General features: G+C 42.3%; 1 protein-coding gene across 5 annotated transcripts; it reads right to left on the minus strand.

The window, feature by feature from the left end:
* Nucleotides 1-293: 293 nt before the first annotated feature.
* acbd3 (acyl-Coenzyme A binding domain containing 3) lies at nucleotides 294-22,559 on the minus strand. 5 transcript variants are annotated; one of them, XM_064339225.1, is made up of 9 exons: nucleotides 22,236-22,559; nucleotides 15,663-15,804; nucleotides 13,390-13,530; nucleotides 12,670-12,828; nucleotides 11,934-12,108; nucleotides 9,757-9,946; nucleotides 9,563-9,607; nucleotides 7,917-8,240; nucleotides 294-4,341 (listed from the first exon to the last, which is right to left on the minus strand). In XM_064339225.1, the coding sequence occupies exons 1-9, from the start codon at nucleotides 22,504-22,506 to the stop codon at nucleotides 4,127-4,129; spliced, it is 1,662 nt and encodes a 553-aa protein (XP_064195295.1). In that variant the 5' UTR covers nucleotides 22,507-22,559; the 3' UTR covers nucleotides 294-4,126. The 5 variants fall into 5 exon arrangements, with proteins under 5 accessions (XP_064195295.1, XP_064195296.1, XP_064195294.1 ...); XM_064339226.1 differs by having other exon boundaries at nucleotides 7,956-8,240; nucleotides 9,530-9,607; XM_064339224.1 differs by having other exon boundaries at nucleotides 9,530-9,607.
* Between the last annotated feature and the right edge of the window lie 1,284 nt (nucleotides 22,560-23,843).

Consider the following 23,843-nt stretch of genomic DNA (forward strand, 5'->3'; position numbering starts at 1 on the left):
AATCATACTTGACAGTTGTAAATCTATTAACATCATTTTCAAATAAGGTCCTTGGAAACTTTTGAAAATTGTCTTTGAAAGGTCTTTGAATATGTTGTGAGAACTAACAGTCGTGCATGTTTTTTTTACTTTAAAAATTACTTTCGAATTAAATTTATTTTCCAAATGCTTCAAAATCCCCCATTTTTATTTATTTATTTATTTTCACAAAGAGCAATGCTACTTTCACTTCTGTTCCTCAAAGGCAAACAGATGTATTTGTTCATCACAATGAAAGGGCCACACTCCACTGGTTACAGACAGATGGAAGTTTAATTAAGATTAAATATATGCCCAAGAGTTTTTTCCACTCGCACTGCACAGGTCACAGGTCAAAGCAATAAAAATCATTGAGCTTTTTCCATGTCGCCATTAGGAATTTACAGCTTACATACAGAGCTCCACCTTCACCGCACCTCAAACAATTTACAAATGCACTCATCTCACAGCCCCTGCCAATCTTTACACCCCCCCCCCCTTCATAAAGACCGATATTTAACATTACCACTCGAGACCCAAAACTGGGGGGGAAAACATTGAATCACTGTTACATTTACAACTGTGCGATTGTCAAAATAACCAAAAATAAAGATCTTAAATGATCTGAAAATACCACACTGAGGACAGTTTCTTACCATATCCTTACTGGGGCGGGGCGTTTGCCTCATACGTCAGTCTTTAGCACAGCGTTAGCCGTTGGGGTCTATCGTTACCCCATCCGAGAGAGGACCAAATCCAGCCTTTACTGGCCCTTGCTTTCATTTAATCCACTAAAAAATTTTCAAGGGTGGAAACGAGGAAACAAGAGGAGAGCTTTGCCATGGGCCCATTAGCAGAGGTTTTAAACCACACGCAAGCAAGATCTTGTAAGTTCTAACTTGTTAGAAACTTGGAATGGATCTTCCTCAAGTAGGCTCACTACTTTTCTCCTCCGGTAAAATTTATTTTTTAATACATAATTGCATTTCCCCACTGACTGATCTTCTGATGTGTGCAGGACAGAGTGTGAACACCTAAGAGTCACAGTGTTAATGCCAAAATAGCCACACGTTGCCTCACTGTAAAAGTGTTCTTTCATAGAATTCACAGCAAACAAGGAAAGGAACTTATGTACAAACAGAATATTAAAGGACAACAAAGCATTATGAACCAGGCTCAACTAAACTATTTGAGCCATAGTTCACCAGCCAATCGCAGGCCAGAACCAAAACAAGGGGCTTCTTTCACACTGTTGAGGAGGGTGCAAAAAATCATTCAGCCTCAACCAGGAAACGTCCACATTTTGGAGGTAAGCATGAGACAACCATAGATGTCTTGGTGCCAAAGCTGACATGAATGGAAACAAGAATAAGCCTAGAACGCAAAGCTTGCTTAAAAGGTGCGCTTTCAAGGACGTATGAGGAACAGCTGTTGAGCAACACGAACAAATGCAAAAAGATTTCATTTTCTGAAAGGACTATTTTTTTTTTTGGATGGCTGAAATTCCATGAATGTGTCTTATATTGGCTTCATGAAACCAAAATGTAACAGCTGGGCTAGATACACTGGACATCTGATGTCAAACAGAAAAAAAGAAATAGCAAAACCACCTCTAAGCATTTGACACTAGATATTATAATACCAAGTTCTTGATTTAAAAAAAAGAAAGCTGCAATCTGAAATATATCAACCACACTCAACACATTGGCTTTATGAAGTAGATATTTTTTGCCTATGACCTTAAAACAAAATAGCTGTTTCTAGCCATAAGTGATGTTGCTATGGTAAACCGATACTACTAAATCATCTTCAATAATGAGGTGATTTTGTGTCATTGCACAGGGTGCGAAACCAAGTCGATGCACTAGAGGATACTGGGAAGATTCTGACCTCCCAAAGCCAACAGCAGAATGCAAGGCAGTCAAACACAGACCGAGGGGCATTCATCCTAACCTGCTTAACACAACCAAGTGTGGAACAGCCACTGGTGAAAATAAGAACACCAACACAACATGGACAAGAAAGTCTACAGGCACCATAAAAATGGTTTTAAAAAAAAATCTTCCATAGGATGTTTTGCCAAGAAATGATGACTTGTGGGCTTGAAGGTCTGGTATCTCGTTATGTTTATGTGCCAAAGGAACACAGAGGCAACAGAAAGCAGAAAACTGCAATCCCAGCATCAGATTCAGTGCGTTCAAAGCATTTTTGGTGCAAAGTGCAGTTTTTATTTTGGGTAACATGACTAAGCATGGCAGACATCAAAGAATAATGGAAGACAGAATCCAGAGGCAAGGGGGGCTGGGATGTGCATAACAGATGTACTACATCCAGTCTTGCATCCCTCCTGCACATTGCTTTCATTCATATTCAAACCATTCCATATGAAGCACCATGACCTATTACACTACTTGCATACACACTCACTGTTTCCATAGAAATTCTCGGTAAAGATGCCATGCATTCATCGCTGTATTACAGAGATTGACAGAGAGGTATTGGATCCAGTCTGGCTGTTTGGGCAGGCACAAGTCCTAAAGGAGACTATGTATAAATTACTGGCATTCTAGTGCAGAGTTCCTACATTCTAACTTGGGTCCACCACTACTTTATGGGACAGACATCCCAAATACCAGTTCATACCTTGCATTAGTTATGCCAGAAAACTACAATACTTCTGGTGAGTGAAAAATGCGAAAAGTATTTTGATATTTGAATGTCTTTGTTATTTGACATTTGAATGTGAACACTTGCTTGAAGACCACCATAACAAACATTACACCTTCAGTGGGGGGGGGGTATGGTTCGAAGTACAAACCTTTCCTGCTGGAGGCAACCAGAGATCTGCGGATGGCTGCTCCGAACGTTACGGCAACCTAGAGCTCCGACGCTGTCCTCTATATCGCCAGTTAAACGCAAGACAGTCCTTTTTCCCCCCATTGCTGAGCGCTCAAACAGAACACGCACATATATCAGACGCTGTAAGAGAAAGCGCACTTCTGAAACTAAATGGCGAGAAAGCAAGAGTACAGTGTAAGGACTCGTCAGTGTGAGAGTGGGGGAGCCCTGCCTCTTTTCCTCTGAGGGTTTGTGCTGCACTGTGCTACTCACGTTTGGGGACATGGGGGGAGCTTGTTAGTTTTTGCCACACGTTCTGAGTTATGTTTAGTCTGTGATCTTCTGCAGTGCTGCTGGTTAAACATCAGAATCGGTCTCGGGTTCACCAGGCCTGTGTTTCTTACGGTCTGACCACTACAGGAGGCCAAGAGGACCATACTGACAACAACCAATCAGATGCTTTAAAAAAATTGTAAAAAAGAAGAAAAACAATGAAACCCACCCATTTTCTGTTATGTTCACAGCCTGAGAGCATGACCCAAATTTGCACGCACTTGTACACCTGGTTCACCGTCAAGCTTTTGCTTCCTGACTTCAATGGCTGTAGTGTAGTTGGGATAAAACATGTTCCACAATCCAGGATATTTCACGTGAGACCTACTGATTTACTTCATAATTCTTCCTCCTTCCATACCCACTCCCGCATGTCCGTTATTAATCACACTAATCAGACACAAAAAAAAATGAAATTCAATCCATCGTCATCATAGGGACTCCTTCCTTGTTTCTTCAGTAGCATCGTAAACTCAATATCGTGCATCACGGCTGACTCTGCTAGTACAAAATACGTATCACCGCCAAAAGCCATTTGCGGACCATTCACAGACAAACGCAGATACTCATGAGATCATGCAGTAAAGAACTAATATGGTGTCAGGCGTGTTAATGAGTCATGCTCGCTCCTTTTGGACAAAGGTAAGGCAGTGTTTTCGCTGAACAGAGACCCATGAACCTCAGGCTGCTATCGAGAGAGTATAGAGAACGAGAGATAGAGAAAGAGAGACAGAGAGAGAGAGAAAGAGAGACGGTGAATGGAAACGCAGAATCAATTTCCCCCTCCTTGAAAGCCGAACGAGACACCCTCTCGAGTGAGGCGTGCCAGTGTGTCCTCCACGCCCCGCCCCTTCCCACGCCGAGACGGGGAGAGGCCCTGGCCCACAGCCAGCCCTCTCCCTGCCCCACCCCGCACCAGCATGCTCCTCCTCCTGGCTTATCTGGTGTAGTAGACTCTGTAGTAGACGGCTTTCGATCTCCAGAGGGAGTAGGAGTTGTCGAATTTGAGCAGGTACACCCCTCTGCCGGGGTACTGGTGGCTCCCCGCGTACACCTCCTCGTGGCAGTCTCGCCGGTAGACCGGCACGATCTCGTCCACCTGCGGCTTGTTCGCGTTCTTTTTGGCCTTTTCCTCCTCGCTCTGGGCCTCCCCTGCAAGCACAGCGACAGACTCATTGGCTGAAGGAGGTACATGAACTTTCACAGGGTTCCACAGCAGCGTCGACTCGACCCCTCAGCCCCTGTTTCTGAAGAAGTAGTTTAGGACTCATTGAACACGTTGAGGCGACAACTGAGTAACCAACTGCTCCAAATGATCAACTGAGTGCTGACTAACACTGAAAACCAGCAGAACCTGCAGCTGTCCAAGGGCGAGAGTCAACACCGCCAATTTAAAATACCGTTTCTGATCGACTTTTATTACAAGGCTATTATTAAAAGATTAATTTAGAGCAGGTGGGCTTACACTGTAATGATAATGATCATTCTTGTGTAGTTGATACCAAACCATAACAGACATCAGTTGGTAGTACGACTGCAGACTTTTAAAGATTTTGGGTTTCAAACAGGATTTGTTCCCTCAACGTTCTGGTATTTTGTCACTACTAGCTCAGGGCTGCCTAAACCTGTTCCTGGAGATCTACCATCCTGTAGGTGTTTACTTCAACCCTAATTTGTCACACCTCCTCCTGCCATTGAGCGAGGCGTGTTTTGTTATGGCTGGAGAGAAAACATACAGGATTGTAGATCTCCAGGAACAGGATTGGGCAGCTCTGTGCTAGACGGCGACTAATGTACCACCCTCTTTTCTGTAGGATGACAGTTGCAAGACAGTTTTTTTCACAGAGGGAGCTGTCATTGCAAAGGATCCCATCCCCGGCAGGGTAATTAGAATACATATTCCCAGGAACAGGACATTCAGCTCCTCTAGACACATCATTTACCAACAGCCTAGAGAATATCCAGCACTATGTCAAGACTGGACTTGAATACTCAGAGTATGTGCCTCGACCAACAAGCCTTTTCACACACTGCCACTTCTGTGTGTGAAGCAGGCCATTTACATTAGCCTGCAACAAAGAATATGTTCAGAGCCGCACACCAAGTAATTGTTAGCTGGGTATGACACCTCCCATTTCCACCACTGTAGCGAAACAACTGAGAAATTTTAATGGAGGCTGCAAAGAAGACTAAAAACTAAGCTTTAGGTTGCATTGCAAATATTTTGATTGTAATTTCAAAAATACAGGAAAGTGGTTGATCACATCGCAGGGTAATTACCTTTAAGGACACCTACTTTCATTTAAAGGGGTAGTTCACACAAAAAGGAAATTAAAGCATGTTTCCACTTACCCAGATCCAGATAGTTTTGCGATTTGACAAGTTTTCTAGATATTCACTGCAGCTGACCTGATACAAATAGGTCCCCTCAATAGGTCCATATTTTTGTGGTGAAAATTTTCAATTTTAACAGCAGTGTTAATGCCAAAACTACTCACAAACATCCACAGAGCTGACTTTGTGCATGGTTTCGCCAAGAACTACTTCCACCAAAGTACACCAACTGTGTATATCCACACAGTCTCGTGCAGGCGGACTAATATAAAAACTTTAGTGGTGGTGACGTGATGTTGGTGGAATGCAACCGTTTGTTGTAGTTTCAATATAGCAACTTGTTAGCAACTTACTTTATTAAAGAACGTAACAGCTTCAAAATTCATGTTTGAGATATTAACAGGTGCGATTTATATCGTAGAACAAAGCGTGAATCTCGCTTACGCCGGGCACCCACCGCACACGTCGCATAAGCGTCGCGTAAGCAGCACGGCGCAACGCGTAGCGTGTCTCCACTGGTTCCGTTTGTGTCGCGCAAAGGCTTGCTTAAAGCTCTATATTCCTAGTAGCTCTCGCAGTCTGCAGTGGGCTAACATCGTGTATTTCACGTTTGTTCAGGACTTTTGATTATGGGTAAGTGAATACTTGGTGAGAGACCTTTTTCAGTCTGTTAATATGGTAATATTTTTTAACACATGTAAAAACGTGAGAAAGTAAACGCTTTAAAGAATTACCATAAGCTTAAATCGCAACGTAGCCTACATAATAATCAATTTCAAACTGCATTAATTTATTTGCTTGGTTAACAAGTGTGCCAACTTTATGAAGAATATGTAATGATAATATATAATAATAATAATAATAATAATAATAATAAATAATCCATAATAAACCATTGGGAATTCCCGTGTCGTCTTGTTATTCACATCAAAACATTTATATGATCATATTTAGTAAAATCAGTTAATCGTCAAAAAGATAGCGTAACAGTTTAAACTTGAAGGCATATGAACACCACAACGTCATGAACACCAGAAGCTTTGAAGTACAAGTGCAATAAAGGCTTGCTTACAACTTCATTTATAAAATAGGTGCATTTTCATCGGCAAGACCACTAAATTTGATTTTTTAAAGCACTGTGGATTATCTGATTTTATTAACAAGCCCTTTTTGAAAGCACGGCGAATGAAGACATCGGAAAAGTCAAATAGGCTGACCAATGGTTGGTTAAAAACTACCTTCCAACACTCGAGCTAACAAACCGCTGCTCGGTGCATTCACTTCTACATCATTCAATAGGCTACGTCTTTCTGTGGTGTATTTTCAAATTTACCCCGCCCCCTCCGCAAAATAAGATAGCGAAACTAAGTTTGCCTTTTTCCCAGGTTCCAGTTTTGTCCTGCCAGGACAATAGAAAAACGAAAAGGCTTGTATTTTTTAGCCGCTTATAAAATATCTGGTGTTTATCTGGTTTTATCTTGTTCTCCACTACTGCAAGAGGGAACTAGGGAAACACCCCCAGTAATATAAGGATGAAATATAAATCAGAGCATGTATATCTAGCATTTTAGAGCATATTTCTGTGTATAAACAGGCCATCGTGACGCGCGACAAGCCGAAAAAATAGAAGAGAAGCGAAAAACTACGCTTCAGTTCGCTTGTGTCGCGCGAGCTTTGCAGCCGGTTCGCGACGCGTTCGCATCTGGTGGAGACGATGTCGCCCGCTGCCGTTGTAATAACAGTACTTCAACTACGCTTCAGTTACGCGCGTAGTGCGCTCGCGGTCGATACGCGTGCGGTGGGTGCCCGGCTTTAGGCTTATGTTAACTACAGACCTTATTTTCTACATAAATTTCCAAGGAAAAAAACCTTGGAAATCTGCAGGGGGAACCCATGGCTCAAAAATGCTAACTCACTTCCAGGTTTTAGGACGACACACTGTAACAATATACTGGCATGCCGTGGTTGAGAATATATACAGTTGGCATACTTTAACATACGAAGTAGCTCTCTATGAAACCTTGCATAAATGAAACTCTGTGGATGTTTGCGAGTAACAATGGCATTATAGCATTATATTTGGAAAGAGATGTTGCTGTTTTTCAATGTAAATTTTCGGGGCATTGAGTGCCACAAAAATATTTGCTCATTGAGGTCCGTTGGATCAGGGTGAGCTAGAAAACTAGAAAACTCTAGAAATCTCGTCAAATCCCAGCGAAACTATCTGGATGGATAGATAGTACTCTGTGTAAGTGCAAACAGCTAAATCTCATTTTTGGGTGAACTGCCCCTTTAAACAATAACAAGAGAACGAGTTACATTTCAATGACATCATTACTTCAGATGGTGATGATGAACACCCAATTATTCTAAATCGGGCGACCAGAACATACCAAATTGTGATTTGTTAGATGTCATCGTATCAGACGCACCTTCCTCGTCCTCTTCGTCGTCGCTGGATTCGCTGACGTGCACGCTCACGGCGGTGTTGGGCGAGTTGGTCCACTCAAAGTAGACGCCGAAGCCGACGTCGTAGTGGTCGGTGGCGAACTCCCAGAAGAGGTAGGAGCCCTCCTCGTGCGTGGGGACTCGCACCGTCACCACCTCGCCACGCCCCACCGTGATCACCGAGTCCGCGTCCTGCCGGATCTTCTCCTTGAAGTCCTTTATTTGGGGCCGTGTCCACATGGAGGGCGCGGCGATCACCGGGGCGGGGTCTGGGGGTTGGGGGGAGGGCAGGGGAACACTCGTTAGGGGAGGGACACGGTACTCGCGCGCCGCTCTGCGGAGAAGCCAAAATTCCGAAGTTACACCCGCCCTGCCTTCCTCTCACAGTTGAAAGCAATATGGCAGAAACCTCGCCCACACACATCTCCCATTGAGAATACTGCACGTAATACCGCCGCACATACAGCCTGGTTTTCCTTTCAGACTGAGAAAATTACTCAAAACTGCAATTAAATGTCCACGTTACCATAGCAACAAAAACATGTCAAGTTGAATGCAATATTAAAATAGCAATGGCTGACCTTTCATACTGCAGCCTTTGCCGTATCGGACCCCTGTCGTATATCGTATATCTATTCAATGTGAAAGGGCTACTAGTCAATCAGTAGTTACAACCGTGAAATGACAAGAGGGAAGGAGAGATGATGCTGCTTCGGAGAGTTTGGACATTGCCATGCACGTACATTACTCGGGGATGAAAGTGCTCCAAAATGCATCTCAGCGGTTAAGAGCTCACTGGCACGGATTATGAGATGACTGATCAGCGACTGTTAACAACACAGCAAAAACCTGTTCATGTGATTGACGACTCACCAAGTTTTTTTTTATGTCAGTAAGTTTTTTCCCCTTTAGCATGTGTGGGTTGCGAAATTCAGAATTCAAAACAACTCCGCCTCAAAAAACACGGAAGTAACACGGTGAGCTCTGAAACGGAGAAATCTGCATTTCTGCGGATTCATCCCAGATTACGGAGTCACAAGCAGCAGCTGGGGATCACACTCACGTAGCCATGTTAGCCACTGTTAGCCATGCTAATACGGAGCAAAAACTCACAACCACTCAGCTGCAGGATGACCATGAATTTCACATTAAGTAAGGAGGGCAACCTCATATTACAGCACTCTACGGTTTTATCCAAATGGTTTTGAGATGCACACAGTTATATATTAAATAACTGTGCTTCTGTACAATTTTTATGTATATTTTAAATTTCATTCAAGTGATATTCTCCCCTCAAACCGATGAGCAAACAATTTTTAAACCGATGTTACATGCTCTCATTAAGGTACCTGTCCTTGCTTTTTGTAATTTCATTATGATCACTCTCAGCCAAAGCCTCTCTACAGTGTTATGCATGCAGACATGTTAGTACAGTTAATACTGCTGCAAGAAAAACATGTTGAATGAAGTGGTTTATCATGTCATGCTTGGCTTCAAACTAATTTAGATAAAAACATAAACGTAACCAAAAGAAACCAAAGAAAAAAAAAAAGGTCACCTGGTTCTTGGTCACTTGCTAAACCATATGTACCTGCAGGAACATGGTCCTCGAAGACCGGGGTGGCTCCTCTTTGAGCTAAATCAAGGAACCAAAACTCGGTTGGCAGACGCACGGGGTTTTTGCAGTGTGAATTTTTCAACACACAAGAGGACGGCAGAATGAAGTTCTCAGTGGCCCAAAGGCCCGATGCACGCGCCACCACCGAACGCCGGGGAGATACGTGCCTATTGGTCCGTTTTCCGTCAGCTCCTCGCCTAGCTCCGCCTCCGGCTCCCGGTCCAGGCTCTCCGAGTGCTCGTCCGGCTGACCGTTCAGCGTCGGCGCGTCGGGTTCAGCAGGGGGCGCCGCGCTCACGGCGACCTCCGCCGATGACACGGCCACGACGGCGTCGTCCTGCTGCCTCTGCAGAGCAGCCTGTGGAGATGCACATACTTTATCAGTGACATTTAAGGGGAAAATTCACTGAAAAATGGTTAAAAATGTTTTTTTTTTTACAGAGAGCACCCTGCTTGACAAGACAGCCCTTCTAAGATTACTCCCAATGACACAGGTAGGCGAGTAATACAAAAACTATACATATATATACAATTAATTCATGCTCTTTCAAAATAAATCATACATACATGCGCGGGTGGCTGCTACTCCATAACTTACCATTTTGAACGTCACTACGATGTGTCTGCCTTTTAAATTTTATCTTGAACATAAGAAGATACAGCTTCTATATTTCATAGGAGAGGTCCGCACATGCCTGATTTTCTTTAACGCACACCCACCCGCTCCCATGGCTTCTCTTGCCACACCCACCCGCTCCCACGGCCTCTCTTGCCGCACCCACTCACGCCCGCCAAGGCTTTGTCACAAGCCCTCCAGCAAGCCCGCTTGCACATAGGTAGTTAAAGCCTAATAAAACTAGAGCTGTGTGCGTAGACTGTTGATGATGTTCGGTTAACTGATAGGTGCATGGGCATGTGAAGGGTGAGTGAGTTAGCACGACTGACTGCACTGACTGTAGGTAATAAACTAAATGCAATAATTATGACTGGGCATTTGTCACGAAAGTTGCGGGTGTGTCACAGATTCTGTGATTTTCACTTTTTTGTTGGTAGTTCGGTGACTTTCTGCATTTCTTGCCATTTCCCCATTTTTAGTGCTGTCTGTGATTTTTTTGGTAAGCAAAAAAAAAAAAAAAAAGCAAGGTTCAAATGTCTACAAGGTAATTATTTTTTAATAATTTCCATTCCATTTTTCCAATTTATTTGGCTCTATAGCCCCACCTGCTAATTTAATCATGCTAATTCTTTAGTGCTGCCCTCAGGACAGAGTTACAAAGTTTTATCACTTTGAGTTGAACTGTCTGGGATTTATTTCTGAGTACATGTTATAATTCAAGTTTCCTGCAAATTGGTCAAACCGTCTAAGAGACGTCTTTTCAGTGTTATTTAATTAATTAAAAATGGCAGTAAATCCTAGGCTAATGGATCTTGTGACATTAACTACTGGTCCCCAAGTCAAACGTAGCAGAACTTATTGTTTAATTTGTGGAAATTCAGTTGACTGCTATAGTGCCACCATGTGGCCAATCTGCACCATTTAATGAGTAGTGGTATGGAGGTACCATCTATCAGTATGCCAATATGCATGTGAATCAAAAGATCAACATATTTGGTCTGGGATGGTGATTAGTCAGGGTAGCAGGTCTGAAATGTCCACATAAAATGATTTTTATTGAATTTTTTCATTTAAAAAATTTGCTGAGCTCTGAAGTGCCACCCTGTTCTTGAATTGTGACTGTCCTCAGGATGGAGCTATCAATAAACAATAAAAAAATTTTAAAAAGAAGAAGCCACACCCACATGCAGGTTCATTGTCTTACAGTAGCCATATTTTTAAATATATTAAAAATGGCAGAAAATCTACCAATCACACCTTCTTGGTCAGCAAAGTTGTTCAACGTGAGGCGAGGCATGGATCGACTTGGGTTGCATGTCTCTATGCCAAACAGGGCAGGATGAGTTATGCCCTTTCAAACTTTGTATTTTCAGATGAGCGCTATAACGCCACCAAGTGTCCAAACGGCACCAAAATTGCTCCTGCTGTAATGCATTTGTTAATCTCATAATTTACTTTTTTCTTTTAATGTTCTGTGATCTTTTCAGTTTTCCGTGATTTTTAACAATTTTGCCATAACTGCTCTGTGACTTTAGCTAATATTTTCTGTGACAAACACCCAGCCTTACTGATAATATAATACCTACAAGTAACATTTCCTAGATTCATATAAAAAATTTTGGGCCTTCATACATGATGCCAGATTAATAAGACAGTTAATTAAGGTGCTGCCTCCATTAAGACAGTTCATTAAGGCGCTGTCATAACCCCCTGGGGCAGGGCGGCATACCTGCTGTTGGGCCAGCTGCACCTGGTAGAGCTGCTGCATGTACTGCTGGTAGTGCTGCTCCTGCAGCTGGCGGATCAGAACCTGCTGCTGCTCGGGGTTCTCTGGGTACTGCTGGGCCGCGTACTGCTGGAACTGCACCGCCGTCTGGGCGTTCAGTGCGGCCATGATCTGCTGCCTGCACACGGCGTGCGCGCACACACGCACACACACACACACACGCACAAGTACACACATACGGAAAAACAGATAAACACTGTGTGAGAGGCCACGTATATCAATTAAGCTCGAAGCATCCCCTCATGTGTGCACATTTGTGTGTGCCTCATGGATTGTGATAGTGAAAGGGCAGTAGCGGCATTAGAAGGCAGTAAAGACTGCTATACATGTAGCTACACTAACTATATATAATATGAAATTATACAATGCTAATTATATAATTACCATTCAATGTGTGAATAGTAAGGAGTGGTGTTAATACAAGTAAGACCCCATAATAGAGGGAGACAACAGAGTAGAGGGAGCATATGAGTTGAGGCGAGTGAATCAGGGAACATGTGGACTTTGCTTTAGGGAACTCAAGCAGTTGTGTTTGAGGGACAGTTGTTTAGGCTTTTGACTATGTGCGGTTACGGTTGAAGGAACACGTGGTCGTGGCGAACTTGTGACGTTGAGTTTGAGGGACGGCTGTGGGACTGAACCTTTGACCATATGCTGTTGACGTTGAGGCACGTCTTACTTCTGCTGCTCCATACGGAGCCTCTCCTCCTGTGCCTGCCTCCTCTCCTCTTCCTCCCTCTGCAGCCGCTCCTCTTCCTCCCTGCGCCGCTGCTCTTCCTCCAGCCGCTGCCGCTCACGCTCCTCTTCTTCCCTGCGTTGTCGCTCTTCCTCCTCTCTCCTGGGAAACAGCGGGTAGGAGATACACACAGTCAAAGACACCCTTTTCTTTCTTTTTTCAGCATTCATTACATTCATTACGTCTATCACACCAGGGGTCTCCAGCTCAGCTCCTGCAGGGCTCCAGGTGTTTGGGGTTCCATTCAATCAGCAGCCAATTTGGGTCTTGGGAACAAGTTGTGTGTGGATTCCTTTGCCTTTCAGGGACTTAAATTAAACACTTAAGTGCTCATACATACCAACACCCAGCAGGCATTGCAACCCCTCAGGACTGGAGTTTGAGACTCCAGTATTACAGCATTATTTAACCGCTGCTATTATGCTATTAGGACCACTAATGAAATTGTCCTACAAATATCATCTTTATAATCTTATTTCCATTATTACTGATTGTAATTGCATGAGATAGATAGAGAGAAAGAGAGAGAGTGAGTGTGAGCGAGAGAGAGAGACAAAGTGACCCAGGAACACAGGAAATACAGGACACTCAGTGGACATGACAGAAAGACAAGCAAGTCCGAAAAGATCATCAATAAGCCCTGAAAGAACACGGGTTTCTTACCTTTTCCGCTCCTGTTCATCCCTCTCAATTTTGTGTGACGTGACGTAAGGTGCAAATAAATTACAGCATTTATTCAGCAGTTTCACAAACTCCACCATGGCCTCCTCCTTGCCAAGGTTGCCTAGGGATGCCCATTCTTTCCTACAGCAGGAGACACAGAGACATGAGGCGGTAGACATCAATAAAGGGGACAGCCTAAAGCAGGGGTTTTCAAACCCAGTCTTGGGGACCCACTGCGAGTGGGCTGGTTTTCATTCCAACCATAACTGAAACCTTTGAGGAAAAAAAGTATAAAGATATACATAGATTTTGAATAAAAACTTTAAACAGTCTTCACTGATTAGCTGTAACAAAAACCTGCCTATACTCTGGGTTGCCAGGACCTAGTCTGACAAAAAAAACTTGGGTTTTCCCACACAATGCAAATTTTGGCTCTTGGAAGTGATATCCTGAAGGATCATATCTCATAAATGCCGATGAAAGCAGTTTCTATCAAATCGATAGGGTTTGTCTCCTACTAGGACCAAAGAGGTAGACAGCTTCACAGTGGTCTGCGTATCACATTCAAGGTCAAGTTAAATTAGCCCTTCGTATGTACCACATGCATTGGAATTCAGTTTAGGCGGGAGCTCAGAGAAATAGCAAAAAAGCAAACAAAACCAAATCAGTTCAAGGGCAACTCGCTTTTGTTGTCACAGAGATAATCAAAAGGAAAGGGGATAGTTAACTTTCTTGGGTTTTTTATAGAAGCAATGCTTCGTCTCCAGGGTTTTAAGAGTGTATATTACCCAAGTATTTATAAAAATACGTTTAATCTTATTTTTGGTCAGGACCATTTCCTATGACGCATGCAGCCCAAGACAGCTGCATTCAATGAAAGCAGTGGCATGGCTTCTTAAATCAACAGTACCTCATGCAGAGAGAAGCAAATTACTGCATGAGAGAGAAGACCTCAGAGCTATATCAACCTGACAGGACTGAAAATGGTTTGTGCTGGTGTAGTTCCAAACTGCAGGGAAAGAATTAGCAAAATGGTCTTCGTATAATTTTCTCAAACTACCTTTAGACTATCCAGATCTACGGAAAATGTGGCTAGTTTTTAAACAAGGTGATCTCTCGTCCTCCATTTGTTGCTATTCCTCAACCTTAAAGTCGGACTCGAATAAGTAAGCCCCCAACATAGCTCTCAACTCTCATTGCTTCAGTATATATCCAGCAGTATAAATGGATGCAATGGAAATGCTATGTAAAAAGTTGTGTAAGTTGTTCTGGATAAGAGAGTCTGCAAAATGCCTGTAATGTAATGACTCATGTTGAACAGATAAATAAGATAGCTATGTAATGCAGTGACTTCATTAAAGTGGTTAGAAACTGGCTACTTCACTGTATCTCAATAGCATGCAACAACACAGGCAGTGCAGGAGGCTAGCTCTTAGCCAGGCCACCTGCATCTAAACCACACCTCTCTGGCCCTGAAACCAAGAGCTTGTGCCTCCTCCTCTTGGGCTCATGGCTCCTGCTTGCACTGTGTGCAGTATCACTTGCATTAAGGTTTTGGACACGCCCCTAAATGTGCCATTTTGCCACTTTCTCTGATGTCATTTTGTTTCCAATTTAAAATGGCAATTTAGAGGGCGGAAATTTAGGGGGCATTTCTACCACTGGATCCCATTCATGCAGAAGAGCAGCTCATGAGGCATGGTCGTGTATTGTTACCCTCATAATAAAATATAAGGTAAGGTATAAATAGGTAATCACAATATTCAACTGGTCAAAAATACAATGTCACTACAATTCTTATTACGGATTATAATATCGTATTGTAATTGTAGAAAATGGAATTTTAATTTATAAACAGGTATTTTAAAAAATAATAGAAAAAATACAAATAAAGTATCTTGTGAGAATGGTCCTTTTGAGAAACAACCCTACCACTGAGATTTCAATTCTACTTTTAAAAAAAGGTACATAAACGGACTTATGTAACAACTCTTTTAATCACAAAAGATGTCTTTTTCACATTGTGTTATATTATGTAGACTTCATTATGATCTGAAAAAAGCCCACAAAAGCTATGTCCTATAACACTGTTTGATAGATGATGGTATTCTTACTCTCTCTTTTGTCCAGAGGAGGCTATTATGGGCTGAGAACAGCATCATTCTGCATTCCCACTCATACATAGATACCATGCACAGATACTGCTTACAATACACAGAAGACCAGCCGTGGGGCTTTCCTGAAGCCGAAAGACAGATAACACACCAAATTACCTCCTATCGTTTCCCAGGACATCAAAGAAGCCCACTTCTGGAGAGGCGTCGGGGTTGTAGGGGCCCAGAAGGACCTGCTTATGGAGGGCCACCAGACGGAGCTTCTCTTCATAAGTCGGGTGGAAGGCTTTGCCATCTTTTTCTAAGGATGAAAAGCAGACATATTATTTCTCCCTTTCATTCCCTGGCTCGTCCTTATCAAAGAAATGAGGGCAAACACACAGATTAAGTGCCTCTCCCATAGTCAGTAAATACTCTAACCCATTGTTCTCTATTGAAAACCAGCAAACCAAGCACCATTACTTGTGGTTAGAAGACTGAGTCACGTTTGGAGCAAACATCATGGGTAGAGTTCAGATTAAACACTGTGAAAATGACAAAACACCAAAAACAAGACAGAGACCGTCAAAGACAGTATGCCTTCAAACTGGTACCATTTGGTAAAATCAAAGTTGTACTGTATGTTTGTATTATGTACTGCCTTTTGTAGTTACATAGGCCAGCGAGTACCATGAAATACCGCCGCTAACGTCAACATGTTCTGTGTGTTCTCAAGTAGTACTGATTGTGAATGGAATACGGTGCATGCCAAGTTTCAGCAACACTGCAGCAGAAACCTATTTAATGAGGACAGCCAGTGTTTGGAGAGGCTTTCATTTCCGCTCTAGAATGGACAGCGGTGGGAAACTATTGGCAGGCCGCAGGCGATCTGCACCTATTGTTACAAGGGTAAAGTAACAACAGGAAATGACCTCATTGGATACTTCCAGCCGGATGCCCTTTGACAGAGCCACAGAAACAGACTGAAGATGATTGGGAAGCAGTTTTAAACATCCAAGTAATCCAATGCAAAACATGGTTCTGATCATATTTTCTTTGTTGTTAATGGAGTGGTCACCTTTATTCACCGTTAGCAAAACACTCCAAAAATAATCGGCAAAAGTACAAAGTTTTTGTGCGTTTTGAACAATTCTCTCTTGAAGCTGTGAGTGACATCACTACCTGACATGACCGTCCCATTCCCTCTGTATCAGACAATGCGCTCATAACACTGCGGTGACGAGAGAAGAACGAGGCCATTCAGAAAACGGCACAGCTGACCAAGCTGCTGCTCTTGCAATCCTGGAAACTGGGGCAGGCCAAAGCTCATGAGGACAATGCGGTGGGGACTGCTAAGCTGCTACAAGAAGCTGCAGAGCAGGATGCGTACATGGGAACACCAACACTGGCTGTGCTGGGGTACGCTGGAGTGCTTCTGGGTAAGAAGACATAACGGCAGCATTCACGTGTTATGGGAAGCGCTGGCTCCAGAGGCGGATGCATTACTTGGTGGGATGGGCCTGGTCCACACGGGTAAGCCCACGTGCAGGGCAGGTGTGTGCCAGTTAGTTATACACAGCTGATGTCCGTTAACTTGGGGGAAGGACTGAAGTGCCGTGGCAGATTTTGCATACTCACACATGGTACACTTCATTTGTCTGGTGAACTCCACTTCCTTCCATTTTTCTTTTAGCGCAACTTGTATCCGTTACTCACAATAATAATCAGTTTCAAACACATGCACTCCCACAGACACCATGTATCTACACACATATTACTACTACATAGGTGTGTGCACAAACGGGCCTGGCTGGACCCAAGCAGGAACAAAGCTTCCTATGAAATATAGCCTTCATTCCTATCTGTCATAGTATATTAAGTGCAAGAAAGAATGCTGATGGAACATCTTATCAATTCGTCAGGGTTCTACAGGCAGGTCATCCTAGAGGCTGGGTACCGTCTGGGTCCTGTTCAAGGTTCTCTTGCCCCTTAAGGAGGATTTTTTTTCTTGTGTCAGAGCCATAGGGCCAGCAAGGGGGGAAAAGGCATGTTATTAAATATGCACAGGGGATGATTAAAGGAAATTTGTGTTTAGGGAGGGCAGAGGGGTTTCACTACAGGAATCCACAAACATGGTATTTTGGAATGGCTACTTCAAGGGCAGCTTCAGCGGGGGATTGTAGATCATGGTCCTTTTGAATAACACAAGTGTAGAGTGAGTTGAGCTTGCCTGCGAAGAACCGCGGTCTGAGGGCAAAATAAACAACAGGCCTTGAAACATCAATTGACATGCAACAGGCAACATGCAAAGCTCTGCAAGTCAGGCTACACAACACCCCCAGCCTAACGCTACACCATTACAAATTGTTTACACTTCCTGTTACCCTTTCACCTTTGAATCGCCTAGATATTGACTTGGACTGAATCCAAATGTCAGCACACCAGACTATTAGACTCGGCCCTTATGTGTGTTTGGGCTTACGTACTGTGACATTGACTGAAGTGCTCAACATCATTACATCAAGTAAGGCCGAGGGCTATGCGGGTAAATACACTAATGCGCTAGTGAGACAGGACTTCAGACCTTGCTTGTTTCCGTGGATACAACAATTTCATATAAAAAAATTAATAAATCAACGTCTGCAAGTAAGTACACATTCAGGCAATATGAATTATGCATTACTTACATTGGAAAACCTTTGTTTGTTTTTCGGCCATGCTTTTATTTATTCAATATTATTTGCTTTTTTTGGCATTGCTTCCTTGATGTCTTTTATATTGCAATATCCTTATTGCTATAAATTTCACGTAGTCTCACTGGCAAAGTCTGGTGAATCTACATCCAAGCAGACTCTCTGGAAGTCTGCATGAGCCAAATCTAGATTTAAAATTTTTGGTCAAGTGCACTCTAGGGTGCCATTTAAACTAATAGGTATTCAAACCTTGTTCACAAATCTATTGGTTTAACCACCACTTTACACTTCTACATTAAATCTACAACTAGTAATATGGTTATCTTGGTAAAATAACGAATAAACACAGCTATGACTTTCACAGGAAATGCAGGCATCTATTTCAAGCTGTAGCTATGCATGTATTATTTTCACCTTTTAGCCTGATGGGTCAAATAAAAACACAATTGAGGAAAAATAATTGAAAATAGGGCGGCACAGTGGTGCAGTGGGTAGCACTGATGCCTCAAAGCAATTAGGTCGTGGACCTTTCTGTGTGCATGTTCTCCCCGTGTCCACGTGGGTTTCCTCCGGGTACTACGGTTTCCTTCCACAGTCCAAAGACACGCAGGTAGGCTAATTGGAGACTCTAAATTGCCCATAGGTATGAGTGTGTGAGTGAACGGTGTGTGTGCCCAGCGATAGATTGGTAACCTGTTGAGGGCGTATTCCTGCCTCAGGATCTCATTGCTGAAAGGTACCGACCAGGAGAGAGGTATAAAAGAATTTAAAAGGCATTAGATGCACCGTGAAACACTGTGAAGGCCATCATCAATAAGAGGAAAAAATGTGGCACCAGAGGGACATTGATCAGGATGTTCCTCCAACCCTCCAAAATTGATGAAAGGAAATAACTTATCAAGGAGGCTACCCAGAAGCCTAGAGCAACCTTACAGGAGCTGCAGAAATTTATTTTATGGCCTAAAGAGGACTGTGCACATCCTCTCACAATTTGATGGAGCTTGAACTTTTTTTGCAAAGAGTGGGATAAAATTGCAGGTGCACAAAGTTGATGCAGATTTATTCAAACAGACTTACTGCTGTTACTGAAAGCAAAGGTCGTTCCACAGAATAACACTTCCGGGGTGCGCACACTTCTGCAAACAGGATACTGCATGTTTTTTATTTTCTATTCTTTTTCAATAAGCATGTGTAGACTTTTTATATCGATGGTACATGAGCTCACATACAGTTGCTTTGTCTACTGTGCATATCCATTTTTCATATCCATACATAAGTGCAAGGGACAAGTGAATACAGATTTAGGTAACAGTTAAGCATCAATATTCCAAATGGTTAAATGTGAACCTGTTCAGACAACAATTGCAGTAACAACACTGACCAAAGCTAAAGAGAAAATCTGTCAATTTGGACAAAAATTTCCTAGATGTCTCAGAATTTTCTTAAATTCGCCACAAAGAAACTTTCAATAGGAAAGGAAAGATATTTACACCAAACAAAAATTTAGGATTTGGGTCACAATCTTTCAGTAAGTGCCCATTCTTGTGGCATTTTTTTTTTTTTGGCCTATAGTTACCTCCTTTACCCTGTCAGCTTTGAAGTGTACATTGTACAAAGAACATCTGTCAATGTAATCCTTATAGAAAAGTTTTAAATTGTGAGGGTAATCATTTTTTAAACTATAAATATTTCAAAAAATTTTGTTGCCCAAATTCACACAGAAAGTCCAAACTGTCCCTTTGAAGCATACAACCATAACACACAGCCACATACGACAAGTTCTGAAGTCAACGGCCCTGCCGGTATACTAATTGAGCAACTCACTGATGGGTTATTCAAGGTCATTCAGATCTCGTTCTCCTCAGTTTGCTATTGGCAATGGTCCATCTCAAGTCACCATTGTGCCACCTGCGCACATACAAGGAGAACTGTGGCTAAAATTCATGCACTCCACGAGGTTATACAAACCATAAACAGCCACCTTGCCTGCCAGATGCCAGCCAAGAGGAAGCTGAAATACCCATAATGGCTGCCTACTGAAAGACTACATGCACTGTAATAAATACAACAGGTAACCTAAACAATCCAGGAGTTCCCCACCACCTCCTGACACCGATTCTCCACATTATGAAGGCTGGATCAGCATTGCATTATGATTGGGTGTGGCTATAATATCATTACACAGATGAATCCATGTTTATACCGTTTTCTGAGTCTACTATTAAAGTTCTAATTTATTTTCAAAATCGTCAAATTAGAAAATTAGCATTTTCCAAATAAAGTCAGGTCTGTGCCTGCATTTACACACAGCCTCGGGAAGTAGCAACCCTTTCATTGCTGTCAAACGGCTCTTAAGCACCCGAGTAATTAACTGTGGAATAAAGCAGTGTGCACCCTACCGAATAAATGTGCAATGGCTCAGTTTCCAAGAAAGACGTACACATTTACAATCCGACTTAACATTCCTTCAGGCAGAAAACTGGCATAGGGTGCAAGCTGTAATAGTCTGACCTATTAGTAATAGCCCTGTGAATGATGCCTGTCCAACATACAGCGCCTGTCCAACATACAGCGCCATCTTTAGTGCAAACAGGAGTAGTTCTGCGTAAACTAAGGCTAAACATTCTTGTTTGAAAATATTACCAAGTCATATCATTTTCTTGGGGTCACACCCCTATTATCTCAAGCAGGAAAAAACACTTTAAAATATACAGCGTGTGTTTACAGGCTAACGGTGTCTTGTGTTCTCCAATCAATACACATTATTTATGCATATCTTGCAACGTACAAAAATAAACTTTTAACGGATTAATTTCTTCACATAATTAATTATGTACATCTGTTTAATAAGGAAAATCAGCAGTCATATAATGCGCCTAAATATCTGGCCCACGATTCTTCTTTCGAATGTGGCCAAGGCACATTGCCATAAGACAACAAAGGGGAATTAATTAATATTGTAAAGTACTGTATTTTCAGAAAGCTAAGTTTATTCTGAAATTAATAATGCGACAAAAGTAACAGGAACAGACGGGTTTTTTTTTTTTTTTTTTTTTTTGGAACTGACTGTATAGTTTACTTACAGCGCCACGCTGCTGGTAAAACCTGAAATGATTCAGGAGCAAAACGAGCTCTGTAACATACAACCTCTTGTTTTAGAGACTGAGAACAGCAGAAATACTGACAGCGGGAAAAAGCTCGTAATTAACCGAAAAGGAACATCGACACCGAAGTTAATTTGATGCAAACACACGCGCTTAGTCGCTATGGTTATTCTGGAGACCAGCAGATATTACTACAGTCTCAGCAATGTATGTAATGTTAAACGCCTATTTACGTCTAGCTTAGAACAAGTGGTGTCTACTGACTACAAATCTGTGCATGCTAGACCAGTAGCACAATCAACAACCTTGGAATGTTGGTGAGTTCTAACATATGTAAACAATGAATCACAGCTTATAAAGCCACAGCCATGGCCAATGTACTCTTGGCGAGTAACAAGTCCACATTACATCCACATTACAAAGTAGAGGCGGAGGAAGTTCACAGAATTAGCTATCTAGTTTCAAATATGATACCAGGCATGTACCCATAGTGTGAATTATCAAATCATGCAATATAAGCACATGACACATGATCATTCTAGCACATGACTGAGGCAACTTTGCGACCTATCGTTAGCTTGCAAGCTAACGTTTGTTACATGTAGTCATCCATCAGTTGAGTACGTTGGCTAGATAACTCGGTAGCTAGCTACGTTAGAATAGTGTAAGACGATCGTAATTTTACATGGCAAAATTTCTTACAGGAATATATTAAAAATTTTCAGTCTGCCAGACTCCCATAATGTGCCCTGACAAAAACAATGAGCCGTGGTCAACACGGATCCGGGTCAGCAAGCTACCTGATAACGTCAGCTAGCTATCCCAGCTAACCACCTAACGTTAGCTACTGAAGGCGGTAAGCGGCTTCAGTAGCTAACGCTAAATCGGGCCATGTAGGGAGATACTCCTGATTGACAAAGTATAATAATTTAAGATTGGATATACACAAATAATACCTTTGAAGAATTTCAGTGCGAGACCATACAGCTCCTCGAGAGAAAATCCCCATTTCCTTTCCATGGCTTTGGCAGTGTCGCCCTCTTCCACATCTTTGCCCTCAGGTGAACTCTGAACTTCGCTTTCCTGCTCCAGCTGTGGAGAATCTGTCCTTTCGACATGCTCCTGGTCGCCTTCGGAATCAGGGCTGAGGGTCAGTCCGTCGATGGACACTTCAAGCCGACTGGAGCTGCCACTGTTGGGGTCGGAGCTCTGTATTTCCATCGCCATCGTGCCGAATGTCAGCTGAAGCGGCCACGTACCTACTTCCGTTTAATTTTTTCCGGAACTTCCGGGAATTACAAGCGATGTCATGACGTAAAGAATATTGTAACTAAGCAACAGAACACAGATACATTCGTAAAAAAATGTTGCAAAGAAAATACAGACCCAATATTCAGTTGAATATTGTAGCTTGTTAAGGGCAAGTGAATCTGTAGTCAACTGCACGTTTTTTTTGTTTGGTTGAGGAACCGGAGTTCAGGCCGTAGCACTTTTACAGGGCTACTACTACGTAACTAGCATACTGCATGGTGCCTATCGTAGTTAACGGAGCGATGACTAGGGAACAACAATATAACTTTGACTTCAGACCTTCAGGAACGAGTCGATATTCAATATTTTTATTTTTATAGAATATGCATTTTTTTTTATGAGAGGCTTTTGTAGTCAATCAGACATATCTCCCTAAATGTCAATATTTGCCATTTTAAACACAATTTATAATCGAATAGTGGGTCAGTAAGCTAGGAAATGTTTATTTGGAATATGACACTCCTCGATAGTTTCATTCCACTGTTGAACTGTAGTATTATTGCTCATGGCCTACATAAGTGGTTGTCAAACCCCTCCTAGGGGACCCCCAGTCAGTTCCAGGTATTTTAAGTGCTCTGTCTAAAGCACACTTCATACATCTAATCAAGGGCTTCATTTATTGTGGAAAGAAACTTCATTAGGTGGAACACATCAAATACCTAGAACTGGTGTCGTGCAGTATTTTACACAAACCACACGGCTGGGGATCCCCAAGGAAAGGTTTGACAACCACTTGCCTACATATTGTGAACATTCCTTACTTGCCTCATTGGATGCAATGTCTTTGTAAAGAAAAAGCATAGAAATCAGAATAAAATAACCTTGCAGTATAATCTGTTTCTCAGGTCACAAATGACTAGCCTCATTTTTAATAACAGAAACATTATGCTGGCATTTCAAAAACTCATACATTTTTTCCCGATTTTAATAATGATAGTTCCAGGTGAAGGTCTGCCTCTCCTTCCTGTCTGTCATTCCATGAAAGTGTTGTAGTTATTTTAGAATTGACACAGGAACCGTCTTTATAGAATGGCTACCATGGTGTGAATGGGTCATTGGTATGTGGTAGTTGTACTCGGCAGATCAAAAGAAATGCCCATCACAGGCCCGTGTGTGAAGCACTGTCCTTGTTTTAATCGAATTAACAACATTAAACCAGACATACACTAAACCTTGCCAAGAAAGTGTTTCTAGTGTCAAAAACATGGAATAATAAAATCAAGGCAATGTTTGATGACAGTTATTGGATATTC

The sequence above is a fragment of the Anguilla rostrata genome, chromosome 6, assembly GCF_018555375.3.
Source record: "Anguilla rostrata isolate EN2019 chromosome 6, ASM1855537v3, whole genome shotgun sequence".
Classification (NCBI taxonomy): Eukaryota; Metazoa; Chordata; class Actinopteri; order Anguilliformes; family Anguillidae; genus Anguilla; species Anguilla rostrata.